This window comes from Dasypus novemcinctus, chromosome 1, assembly GCF_030445035.2.
Source record: "Dasypus novemcinctus isolate mDasNov1 chromosome 1, mDasNov1.1.hap2, whole genome shotgun sequence".
In the NCBI taxonomy this organism is placed as follows: Eukaryota; Metazoa; Chordata; class Mammalia; order Cingulata; family Dasypodidae; genus Dasypus; species Dasypus novemcinctus.
In genome coordinates, this window is record NC_080673.1 from 183,613,249 (window position 1) to 183,626,590 (window position 13,342).

Sequence of the window (13,342 nt, forward strand, 5' to 3'; positions counted from 1 at the left end):
GAGGACCTTTATTCTGCTTAGCTTTCCTTTTACGAGAGTGCTCTCCTTATCAGGGCACAGATAATCACTTATATTTGCATGTATCTGCCGTTGGACAAGTGCTGAAGAGAAATAGCAGCAAAACGGCTGGACTTTGTGAGCTGAAGCTTGGAGGACAACTAAGTTCTGAAAGACCCATAACTTCAAACAATGTCCTAGAACAAAGCTAAGTTTGAAAAGAGTATATTTGCAGTCCTGAAAGTGGAGTAGTTGAAGCTGAACAAAAACTTCAGATTTCAGGCAGGGATGTGGGGCCCCAAGAGTAGAGAAGAGCTTGAAAGCAGTGCTTTTCAGTGTATTGGTATGGCTAAATACGTGTGGATCCTTTCAGCAGGTCCCAATCATAGATAACAGCAAATTGTATTTAGTGCTGTTATCCTGAAGTATGGGCATTGGTTTATGTGGAAATGTACCTACTGTCTGCTCTCCATCCATCCATTCATTTTATCACTGAAATATTAGATTAGTTATGTTTCTCTCTTGATATATTACCCACACACCTTATGAAACACACCGTAATAATATGTGAAGTTCTATTTTTATCTTACCCTATAACATGAGATAGTATGTTTCAAAGGATGTGATCATATAAGACCTTTGTCTTTAAAATTTAGTAGATTGCACACATCTTAGAGGAGAAGGATAGGCTGGATGTTGGGCTTCATGATTGCAAATCAATTTGTAAAAGGCTATATAGAAGATAATGCTTTATATAATTCAACTTCTCTTCCATTAACATCTTGAACTATGGTATAAAGCTTTGTACTTTTATTCTAGAAATACAGCTGACATTAGCATTCAGGTATACAGTTCAGTTTATCTCTAGTGAAAAGTCTTTTAAAATTAAGTTAAATACAGCACAAAGGGCATAGAAAATCAATAATGTTTCATTTCTTTTAAGTAAGATCTTTCTGTATGCATTTGCTTGGGTGCTTATAAATTTCTCCCTTTACAGAAGTATTTTATAATAAATGTCAGCTATAGATTTAACCATAACAAAAAATAGTGCAGGTTCTGTAGTACCTTTAATATATTAGGTAAAAAATTGCTTAGATAAGTCTTTGTGTAGGAAATAGTGGTAATATCTACTAAAATTTTTTAAATATAGTGATAATAATGGGAAAGCATTCAGGACTTACATATGTAGAATATTGTAGAATTCAGTATATTGCAGTTTAAAATATTTAAACCTTCCTTGTTTATTGGATTACCTTACACAGAGTATAGGGGTACTCTAAAAGTATTTGCAGATGAATGTGAATTTGACTCACAATGTTTTCCCTTTTTTGTCTGATTACTCATATACTAGAGATATGTGAGGCTTAGTTACCTTAGTATTATCTTTTTAGTCTAAAGATTTTTATCCTAATGTTACCTACAGTTAAAACTGAGTTCTAGTGGCATTAGCAGATGATGTGTGGAACTGGTTAAAGCTAATTCATTTTCATTTGAGAAGTTGAGCATTGGAAACATCACAGTTTTTTAAATAGCCATATATGCATCAGTAAGTTTAAAAGCACCCTCTAGGGGTGTTACTAAGGAAATATTCCTTTTTCAGAAAAAGCTAAGTCAATTAAGTACAAATTAACTACTCATCAGGTTCCTCTTATTCTGCCAGTCTGACCACATTTGTGATTATTGTGGCAGCCAAAGTAGATAGAATATTTTAGATTGGTCCTCACCACTGAAATGTGAAATGGAGAAAGCTTTGCTTAATTAATATATATATTGAAGGATAAATGAAGGATGGATGTGGTTTTTGTTGTTGTTAGGGGGAAACTATAAGGAGGTCTATAAAAGGCATTTCCTGGCTACGAGATTTGTTTCTGCTTTTGAGAGATTGGTGAATTTGAGAGTGAGAGAGAATTAACTTGACAGATGCAGGTTGAGGCTGTGGTGAATAACATAGATGCAAAAATCAGCAATTAATATCTAAATGAAAATATGTGACTGCCTTTAAAATCAATCCAGAGCATTTAAGTTAGTGAACTAGTTTATAGCAATTGAAAAATGCACAAATGAAATCTGAGAATGCTAATCTTTGTTAAAAGATTGTGAATTATTCTAGTTGCGGGGGAAAAATGTTTTCTCTGTTACGTTTGATTGTCTTATCATTTTGCCTTTCGGAATAAAGATTTTAAGAAGGATGGGCCAGGAAATCTTTATGTGTCTGGGAAAAGATGCCTACAACATATTTTTTTTCCATTTCTACACATGCTGTTGATATTTGCCTCCTTAAATATTTCTGTAATAATGACAAAAGAAAAGGCTTATCATGTGTAACAATAATACTTATAACTTTATTAGGTATGACAAATGTGGATGTGTTAACTTTTTGAATATAAAAACAATTTATTTTAGTCATTTGTCTAGGGTTTCATAACTGTGGTACCCTGAGAATTAATTTTATAAAATGTCTTAAAAATTTACAGATTATTAGATTTTAAATATTTAGGTTGGAATATAAAATATACTGTGTTGACAAGGATATAAAAGTTTGGGGTGTTAATGGATTCATTAATAATTCATAAACCTGGTAAGAGTTCCCTTTTCTTGTTAACTTTAACAGAAGTTTGAGTTGTCTCTATGCTTCAGGCCTAAAAATGCTACTCTGGGGTCTAGTGTAGGATCAGAGTATCCAGCCCCCAACCCCCTTTTTATTTTTTTAAGGTACTGGGGATTGAACCCAGGACTATATACAGGTGAAGCACACTTTCAACCACTAAGCTACACCTGCTCCACAGCCCTTTTCTTACTAAGAAAACTCTGACACAGCTACTGTGGACTTTGAATTAGAAAAGCTTTGTTTCTTACTATCTCTGCTTGGGTACTCTGTTAGTCCTTGGCCGTTTGATATATCTTAGAGTTTACATGGTTTGACTATGACTTGAGGAGGTCAGTAGAAATGGGTTCATTCAGCTGAGACTTACCTGGGCAAGTTTTTATTTCAGCATTTTTTAAAGGCTTAGGAGAACAAAGTATAATTTCAGGTCAAAGAGTTGCTAACTTAATATTTATTAAATATTGTCAAATTTTAATTAACTTGGTTAAACTCCACTTACATACATATGCATGTGAAATTTTATACTTGTAAAATATATTTTACTGTATTCCCTGTTTTAGTTTGCTTAAGGGCTGCCAATGCAAACTACAGAAATGGGTTAGCTTTTATAACGGGGATTTATTTGGAGTAAAGGCTTACAGTTCAAAGGCCATGAAAAGTCCAACTCAAGGCACCGTAAGAGGTCCTTTCTCCCCAAAGTCAGTGGCCATGTGTTGAAGGAAGATGGCAGGTGATCTCTGCCTGGCCTCTGCCTCCCTCTCTGGGCTGTACAGTCTCCCAGAGCTCAATTGTGGGCAACCAGGCATAGGGCTTGTCTCTTACTGGACCTCTTCTCCCAGTCTTGGCTGCTCTATTTTCTTTCTGATTTCAGCTGCAAGCTATAAAGCATATGGCTCATCTATCCCCAGAGCCCCAGCTCTTTGATCCTCTCCTTTCTCTTACATGACCGAATAAAAAAATGGCAGAACTCTTTCTTCCTGTGTGTCTCCGTGGTTGGTTTGGTTTTGGTTTGTTTTCTTCCTGAGGCACACCTCACTGAAGTAGTGCAATTTGAAAAAGGTCTCCCACCCACAGGGGTGGGCCAGTCCACAAGCATAAGCTTTTTCTTTTTGGGATTCATTAAATAATTTCAAACTGCCATACCCTACTATTGGGCATATGTTATTTTTCAGAGTGAGATCAAGAGTACAATTTTTAGTTTTTAGTTTCTATAGTCTTTTGTTTGAGTTTAGGAAATTTCTACTTTTAAAGTTTGTGTGACTAAAAGGAAATACCATTGTAAACAACCTGTTCTTTAAGTTAAACTTGCATACTAAAAGCCTGACACGTTTTTCTTGGTGTTGGGGGAGTAGCGAAGAAGACTGAAGTCCCTCCCTTCAAGGAGGTTTCCATTCTAGTGGGTAGTAATAAGCAGTATTCTTTTAAAGAATAAAGGAGATAATTTCAGACTATGAATAAGTGTAGTAAAGGAAAATAGATAATAGTTTTGGAGGGAGATGGTGAACAGATCAGGCTGGGTGGAAAATCTACTTTAATGGGAAAGTGATCAAGGAAAAGTCTTCCTGGAAGGTGACAAGAAAAGACCAATCAGGGAATGATCTGGGAGAAGAGCTTTCTGTGTACAAGGGAAGCAGGTAGAAAGGTTCTAACACTAGAATGAGCTTGGCATGGTCAGGGCAGTTGGAAAGATGGCTGCTGTGGCAGAAGTGCATAGCTTGGGGGCAGGAATGAGGTTGCTGAGTTGGGTATGTGGGCTGGCCCAGAACACATGGGCTTTATAGGTGAGGAGTTTGGATTGCTTTGATAGTTACAGGAGGAAACCATTGGGGAGTTTCAACAGAGGCAGGACATGATCTGATTTATGCTTTTGAAAGACCCCTCTGACCTCTCTATGTAGGGATAAGATAAAAGGCAGAGAAATCATTTAGGATCTGTTACTTTTGTCCAGGGAAGAGGTTGATGGCTGTTTGAACTAAAGTGGTAGTAGTCAAGCTTATCAGAAGAGGATGGATTTGTGATTGATGCATAATAGTTCCAAAGTGGCTGTAGCAGTTTGATATTATTGATGAATTCCAAAAAGAAATATTGGATTATGTTTGTAAACTGGTCCTTACCTCTGGGCATATGAGAGTGTATTGGATTCAGAGGTTTTACTTTTACTTGATTAAATAATGATTAAGGCTTTGATTGGGCCACATCAGTAGGACATTGTATCCTTGCCCCTTTGGTGGGTGGGAACTCACAGAGAAACTGCACCCCAGAGAAAGGAGGTTGAAGTTTTGAGCTGGAGCCCTGGAAGTGAAAACACAGAAGAACACAGGAATAGAGATGGCTCCTGAGACATGGCAGAAACCCCGGGGAGGGAGACAGAGCCATTTGCCTGATAATCTACAGCTGGTCTTGTGGAGCGAGCATAGCTGCTGAACCCGAAGAGAAACCCAAGAACCCTGAACTCTTGGCAACTGTCAGCAGTCATCTTGCCTCAACATGTGGCAGTAGACTTTGGTGAGGGAAGTAACTTATGCTTTATGGCCTGGTAACTGTAAGCTTCTACCCCAAATAAATACCCTTTATAAAAGCCAACATATTTTTGGTGTTTTACATTAGCACCCCTTTGGATGACTAATACAGCAGCAAGTGGGTTGATTCTTTGGTTAGTTCTTCTCCTTAAGTCCTGTGCTTTCTGATGATTGTGGCAGCTTTAAATCTCATTATATTGGGGCATAGGAGAGACTTGTTTCCAAGGCACATGAATAAGTTAATTTACAGATTTCAAACCAATTAGATTTTGTCTTATTAAATCAGGCAAGTTACAGTATTTATTATACTTGTTTTAAATATGGCATTTTGTTGTTGCAGGAAATGTTTTCGTATTTGTCCAAGGAACTAAAGAAACTATCAGAAACCTACAATGAAAGACTGTTGCTTACACCTCACAATCCTATTTCTTTAGGTAATTTTTTTTCCTTAAAAAAAAAAAGAATCACTATTTCTGTACCATCACCAGAAGGAAGCTGGTGTTTTTGAAAAGAAAGTGAACTTTTTCTGGTTACATTATTTCTAAATTCATTAATTACAGTATTAATCTGTAAATTGAAAAATCTTATCCTTTAGAAATGCTTCAGTGTATTTCTTAAGATATAGTTTATATACTGAAAGAATCAGAATCAGTATTAAGTATTATAATGAATATGCAGAAAATAATACTTAAATCCTTTTCTAACCAAAATAAGTTAGTCACTAGTGAGAACTCTGTCAGTAATTTAAAATGTCTCCTTTAATAAAATACCAAAATATCAGAAATCAAGGTTTTTTTTGTATTGTTTTTGATCATATTATTATTATCTTGAGCCTCTGCATATTAGAGAGATCTGTATTTGTGGTAATTTCATTTGTTTATATAAGGAATATGTATTTTTGTCATATATAAAAGCAGCTAGAATGGAAAGTATTGGCTTTTATACTATTAAATAACTTTTAAGTTTCATAATTATCCCTTGTAATATGTGACTATATATAGTATACTATTATTTCACATTTATGTGAGGAAAGTAAGGAAATTGAATAATTTGTAACTGAAGCATTTTTCAAGAATGGGCTTACATAGAAAATCATTTAAGGCACCAATATATAATAAAAAACACCCTATGCAATACTTTGCTGGTTTATAATCTATGTAGATGGTATAGAAGGAGGTATGGTGTGTTCTGAGTACCAGTTTTGCCAGGTACCAGCATCTAACTTCCTTTCTCCTGTCTATAAAAGAGATAATGCTCTCTCACAGAATTTTAAAAGATTGATCAAGATGATGTTTGTAAAATTTCTTGTGTTGTCAGTCAGTCCTCAGTAAATGGAAACTAATAGTGGTGACAGGAATGAAGGTAATTTCTGTGTGCAAAATTTGATCTTAATCATATATACTGAAATGATATTCCAAACTCTCGTTTTGGATGTTCTTAAAACTTGGTTGAATTTGAATAAATTGCCATACTGACCATGACATTGTTCCATCTCTTTATTTGGAAAACTCACTGTCTGAAAGGATGATATGGAAATGCTGTTTCAAATTCTTACCATGTTAATTACCATTAAAATATTTTTGTCTGATATCCCTTCCATAATTTAAGAGCATTAAAGTGAAATTTTACTTCTTGACAATGAGTATTTAAAGTACCTCTTCATCGTGATTATAAAGCAATGTCTCCATCATTGAGTTTGTTTTTTTAATGAGTTTTGTCCCAGTAAATCAATGCTTATTGGGATACTTTCTTCTTTTTTTCAGCTGTGACACTTAAGACACTAGAGCACCATGACAAAGCTGTTACTCAGCTTGGCTCAATGCTTTTCACGAGACAGGTTTCTGGAGCCAGGTAAGTATGATTGAAAGAGGTTTGGGTTTATTTGACTTTTCACAGTTAACTCTAATAAAGTACCTGCCCTCCACAATAGCCCCCCAAGTGGAACCTATACCTGAGAATTTATCCTGGGGTAAAATAATGTTGAAATTAGAGAATCCACAAGGCTTTTTAAATTTATCCACCTGTGGACTGCCTCTACTTGAAATAGTCACAGAAAAATATGAATCTTGCTTGTTTTAATAGACATACAGAAACAAAGTTTTATTATCTCCCTGTCCAGATTTTTTTCTTTATTTTTCCTTTGTTAGATGATGTTCGGAGGTGTCATACTGAGATATTAGAAATTACTCATCTTCATTACTAAATTCAAGTGAACTGTTGTCAAGGAAAAGTCCATTTCCTAAACTAAAAGTTATGCAGTTTTTGCTAAGTATGGCCTTCAACAAATGTACTTTTCCCCTTTATAGCTACATGGCTTGAAAATGCTTGTCATTTTTCATTTTATATTTGATGAGGTGTCAGAGGTCATTTTATATTTGATGAGGTCTGGCTTGACCAGATTGTTCAAGGCTGACTGAGTGTGTTTGCATAGCCATGATTTATGACTGTTTTTAAACTTCTTGATAAGTAAATATAAGGTTTTATTTATGGGTGGTGTTCTGTTACATCATCAGACATATTAAAGCGATAAATCTTTTGTTTCAGGGTTGTTCCTCTTGGGTCATTTCATATAGAAATGAAGTGTCTTGCTCTAAATACTCTTCTTTACCTGTTTATATGAAAAAATTTCCCTCTGACTACCAAAGGTTAGGGATTTCGCGTCAAAGTACAACTTTTTGAAAGCAAAATCTTAGGTTAATTCAGTTTTACCTTGATGAACTGTATTTGTACAAGCATAGTTATGACACTTCCATACTGGTTTCTTGACCTTGCTTTTAGTATTGCCACTATTTGTCTTTTTGTTTAGGTTGTTGTTCTTAACTGGCTCCCTGGCTCCTTTTTTTTTAAAAAGTTCTCTTTAAAATCTGCTTCTATTTAAGTACTTGCCCATGAAATGAAGCCTCAAAAATGCATGTGCCAGTCCTGAGTATTATGTTTGCTGACCACAACCCTGCTCCAAGCAGGCACATAATTTCTTCTGGGTTCTTGCTTTAATACCCTCCAGTGCATAGCATGAGTTGCATAAATACAGTTCTAGTTCCTGTTGTTTGTTGATTAGTTGAGGCAACACAGTGCACTTAATCAAAGTGGTTTGACTTATAAATTTTAGTTCCATTGAAGTATGTATGTATGAAGTCAGTTCAGATTTGGCACAAAAACAGAAATAAGTTTTCTTTTTATCTCTTTGATGATGTAGAGGTGTTTGAGACTCTTACAGATTGTAGCTCTTTAGTAGAAGGTAAGTAAATGGCAGTCATCAGGCAGGACTTTTTCTATGTATTTTTTTCTATGCAAGTTTATTATATATTTTTCATTTTAAGGCTGGCTCAGTGTGTTTGCTTAGGCCATGATTTATCGCTGTTTTTAAACTTCTTACTAAGTAGTTGTAAGGTTTTATTTACAGATGACATTCTGTTATATAATCAGATATACTAAATTGATAAATCTATTCTGTTTCAGGGTTGTGCCTCTTGGGTCTGTGCAAACTGTGAATGGCTACACTTTCAGAGGCTTTATGTCACATACAAATAATTACCCTTGCGCTTACCTCAATGCTGCATCAGCCATTGGAATGAAGACGCAGGATGTGGACTTGTTTATAAAGAGACTTGACAAGTGTTTAAAAACAGTAAAAAAAGAACATAATAAAGAGAGTGATGTATCTGGAGTTGACAATTTTAACAAACCCGAAGATGTGGATATTGGAGAGATGGCTTTAAAACTTGATAATGTACTTACTGACACATACCAGGATGCTTCTTCATGACATGCAAATTTGTTTCTTTTTGATAATTTGGAAGAAAGAAACGAAGCTATGATGCAAGCAAGCAGTTTATAAAAAACACTTGAGACTTTTTGAATTGATAATTTTATGGAGAGTATTCAGTCAAGGAGTAGACTGATCTGAGATAGCCATTGGTGATTGTTAAATCTTCGATTTTTAACAGTTCAATCTTTATGATCCTTAACAGATTAAACAGTGCATTTAACATTTTTCTAATTGTTAGATTGTTTTAAAATCAAACACTATGATTCAGGTAATTCTTATTAATATAATGGCTGTAAAATTGTCTCTAATGCTCTTTGAAATGTTTAGACTGCTTTCTCCTGACCATTCTCCATTATTCACAATTTCTGTTTCTGATCACACAGAGTTTAGAAAGATCTCTAATGCTACTAATTATTAGATGATTATTATTAAGTGTATAAGTTTCAGTATGCCTGTAAAATGGGCATTCCTAGGGGAAGAAGAGTCAAGGAGTCAAGGTGTAAACTTTAATTTTCACCCCAAAGCTGTAATTCTCAACTGAGAGTAATTTTGCTTATATCTAAGCAACATCTGGAGACTTTTTGTTTGCCCCAACTGGGGGGATACTATTGACATGCAGTGAGTGGAGCCCTGGGGTGTTGCTAAGCATCAGGCAATGCACAAGACAGCTTCCTACAACAAAAAATTATCTATCCCAAAATGTCATTGGTGCCGGGGTTAAGAAATACTGCTCTAAATGAACTCTTCAAGTAAAGTGATGTTTTCCATAGCAACTTTATTTATTTGTTGAAATTGTAATTTTCTGTATGTTGAAAATTCTGTAGTATGATAACAGGTATATTTCTACCACCTTTATGTTCATTTTCTGTCTGAAATTCCAGGCTTATGGGTTAAACAATTCTTTGTAGTTAATCATAAACTGATATCTTAATAACCCAAGGAGTTAGTAAAGCTTCTGTATACATGACATATCTAAGCCGTGTTTCTCAAAATCCGTTCTATGGAGCATTATTCCTAAAAGATGCTCTTGTGGCCTAAAGAGTTCTGTGGACAAATAATTTTGGGAAAAGCCTTTGCCAGTGTGCCTATTGGCATGTTAAAAGCTCTAAGAATTCTTCAGTAAAGAACCAGTTTGAATGTATCCTTATCCAAAGATGGAATTCTTTTTATAAATTAAATACCTGTTAAGATGTTGAATTCACTTTCAAGAGACTACGGTAGAGAATACCATGTCAATTTCTGGAATTTTTTTTTTCAGTGTGAACTGTATGAGAAAGAGATTCTGTACATTATTCTAGACTATTTGTAAACAAGCTCATAAAGACACCACTCCCATTAAGGGGCAAGTTGAAAACTTTAGACACTGGCTTAGTAATCTTAGAAGTACTGTTGAGATGAAGTACTATTGAGATAAAAGTACTTGAGTATAAATATTGTAAAGGTTATTTTAAAATTTATGTCTTTGAGATCAAAGTCTTAAATTTTGATTTTTTTTAACAGCTGTAGTAACATTCAAAGGAGCAAATCCTGGATTAAAAAGTTGGGTAATGTTTTTGGTGTGAATTTGGGACTGAATTGTAAACCAGTAAAGCTGAAGAGTTGCAGCAGAACTTCTGAGTCTAAGAAAGGGAATGAAGAGATGTTGCAAATGTAAATGCTGGCAGTGCAACTTATATACATGTAAGCCAAAATTGTTTTATAGAACAAGTGATCTATATTGTGTGATCATCACTTAGCTTAAGAAAGGCCAGAGCTGAGAGACTAGCAAATGTTTTCTCATCTGCAGTGTATCAGCAATTCTTGGGCTTCAGCTGCTGAATAGATAATAATTCTAATTGAAGATAAATTACATGAACCCACATGTGAATGATAGATATACTATAACATTTTGTTCCTGATGCATAAAATCAGCTGCTGTTTTTATTATTAACCCTTCCTTTTTCAGAGGCTTTGGAATCCCAGCTCTTTTAAATCTCTGCTGCTTTAATTATGACCTTGAGGACATAGAATTCACAAGAAAGTTTTTGATGGGTATGTTGGAGATTCTTTATACTCAAGCCTTCCTTGGCCCTCTCCCCAGTGTCTTTTTTGCTCTCTTTGCTGTTGCCCCTTATATGTCTAAAGAAGTAAAATAAATAAAATTATTTCTTTTAAATTGTTAGTGATAGCTAGGTCTCACAATTGGCCTTAGCTTTCCTTGAACTGCACAGAGTACACAGATGTACACATGGTCCATTTTCTGATCATTGACTAAGATGACTAACATCTTTATAACTTGACTACCCTTATTAAGGCTAGCAGGTAAAATTTTGGAGTTTGGTCTCTAAAGTCATTGGATGTGGTAGTCTGCCTAGAAAAAAAAGATTGAATAACAAAAAATATTCTTTGGGTCATTACATAATGTGTGACTTACTGTGTGGCAGGAAAAGATATTTTAAATCAAACTGAATTTGGCTTGTAACTTTTCTGTTAATGAATTCTCAGTCTTGGGGAATGATATGTAATACCAGCCTTAGGAATCCTGAATTCAACTATAAGTCTTCCTTTTTAGCTTTTTGTATTAGTTGAATGAAGTTACAGAAATGAATTATTGAATACAGTTCTGTTAGCCAATAGGCACTTGGTATACAGAATGGTAAATTAAAATAAGTTTTCTCTAATATTTTGACCTAGCATATAACTCTACTGCAGTTCTCTTTCACAAGCCCATAATAAGGACTGTCACTGAGGCTTAAGCTACAGAATGTGTTTTTATCTTTAGGCTGTGCCTCTGGCTTCCATAGATTTTAGTAAAATTTAAACAGTTTTTTTTTTTTAACCAATGATATTACTTTAATTTTGAATTAGAAGCTTGAGAGTTGTGTCCTTTCACCGAGGGAAATAACCAAGAGTTAACAATAAAAATTTTTAAAAAAACCAAAACCCTTATGAGTCTTATTTATGTCACACTAAGAGAATTCTTTGGAGTATGTGTAAATTTGGTGCATAAAAAAGTTGGGTTTTCTTGTTCCATTTGCTTAGATGTACTAATTTCTGCCAGGTACTTAAATGGTTTTTTGTTTTGCATTCATGAGGCTGACATTTTGTAACTGAAAAAGAATCCAGTGTTGGGTACATAGAATTTTTGTCATTTCAGTGGTTTCATAACTGAATAATTGCTAAGAACAATTGAATATGCTTTTTTTTTTTTTTTAATGTTTTTTTTTTAATTTTTTTTAATTTTTTTATTTTTTATTGACTTTGTAATAATATTACATTAAAAATATATATGTGAGGTCCCATTCAACCCCACCCCCCCACCCCCCCTCTCCCCCCCCCCAACAACACTCGTTCCCATCATCATGACACATCCATTGGATTTGGTAAGTACATCTTTGGGCACCTCTGCACCTCATATACATTGGTTCACATCATGGCCCATACTCTCCTCTATTCCATCAAGTGGGCCCTGTGAGGATTTACAATGTCCGGTGATTACCTCTGAAGCACCATCCAGGGCAGCTCCATGTCCCGAAGACGCCTCCACCTCTCATCTCTTCCTGCCTTTCCCCATACCCTTTGTCCATTATGTCCACTTTTCCCAATCCAATGCCACCTCTTCTATGTGGACATTGGATTGGTTGTGTCCATTGCACCTCTATGTCAAGAGGAGGCTCAGTGAATATGCTTTTAACACTTTAAAAAGTTACGTATTCGTTGTATGTCTCTTAAGGCCGCTTTGAGTCTCTAGGCCTTAAGACCAACTGCATCCTTTTGTGCCTTTTCACTTTCATGCTCCTTTTAGCCATTATGGTATGTAAACATTTAAAATGGTGAGTTTATGCACTTTTGTAATTTTCCTTCTGATATTTTGCAGTAGTTTAGGCCATCGGCAAAATTTGGAAATGTTTATACTGTTTGTATCAAGTGGCATCATCTTGAACTTGTAGAAAAATGCAAAGAAAGATGACGTTTAACAGTGGGGGACTCTAGCTATTGGCTGTGAGGTTCATGTCATGTCAGACTGCTAACCTATGTTTTACCAAAAGAAAAAGATATTTCCAAAAATATTTTTGGTGTAGACTATTCGAAAAGAAAAATGAATTGTGTAATTTATCATATTAAATAAATCTTTGATCATTAATGACAGTACCTCATATTATTTTACTTCATTGTTACTATGGATAAAATCTGAAAGTACAGATATCTAACATTAAATTACTTGCCCATTTTTTGATTGATCAGTAGACTTGCCCAGAAATCATCAAGAAAAGTCATATCCATAATGAGACTCATGAGTCATGGGGCTAGATTTTTTTTAAAAAGTGACATTCTAGCCATTTTGCGAAGAATATGATGACTGTAGAAAATTGGATACTTATAAGTATTTCATCTTTTCTAAAAGCAACACTCCCTCTTTTATTAGAAGCAGAAAGGATTAGGATCACTTCCTTAAGCAGATTTCACTTTTCA

The 13,342-nt window shown here is 34.9% G+C and overlaps 1 protein-coding gene across 1 annotated transcript in view; it reads left to right on the top strand.

The window, feature by feature from the left end:
• Positions 1–13,013, top strand: part of SEPSECS (Sep (O-phosphoserine) tRNA:Sec (selenocysteine) tRNA synthase) — a 42,554-nt gene extending 29,541 nt beyond the window's left edge. The window contains exons 9-11 of the mRNA XM_004461812.2: positions 5,462–5,555; positions 6,885–6,972; positions 8,581–13,013. Coding sequence (XP_004461869.1) covers positions 5,462–5,555; positions 6,885–6,972; positions 8,581–8,887 — 489 coding nt within the window. The 3' untranslated portion in view covers positions 8,888–13,013. The remainder of the gene's footprint in view (positions 1–5,461; positions 5,556–6,884; positions 6,973–8,580) is intronic.
• The last annotated feature ends 329 nt before the right edge of the window (positions 13,014–13,342 follow it).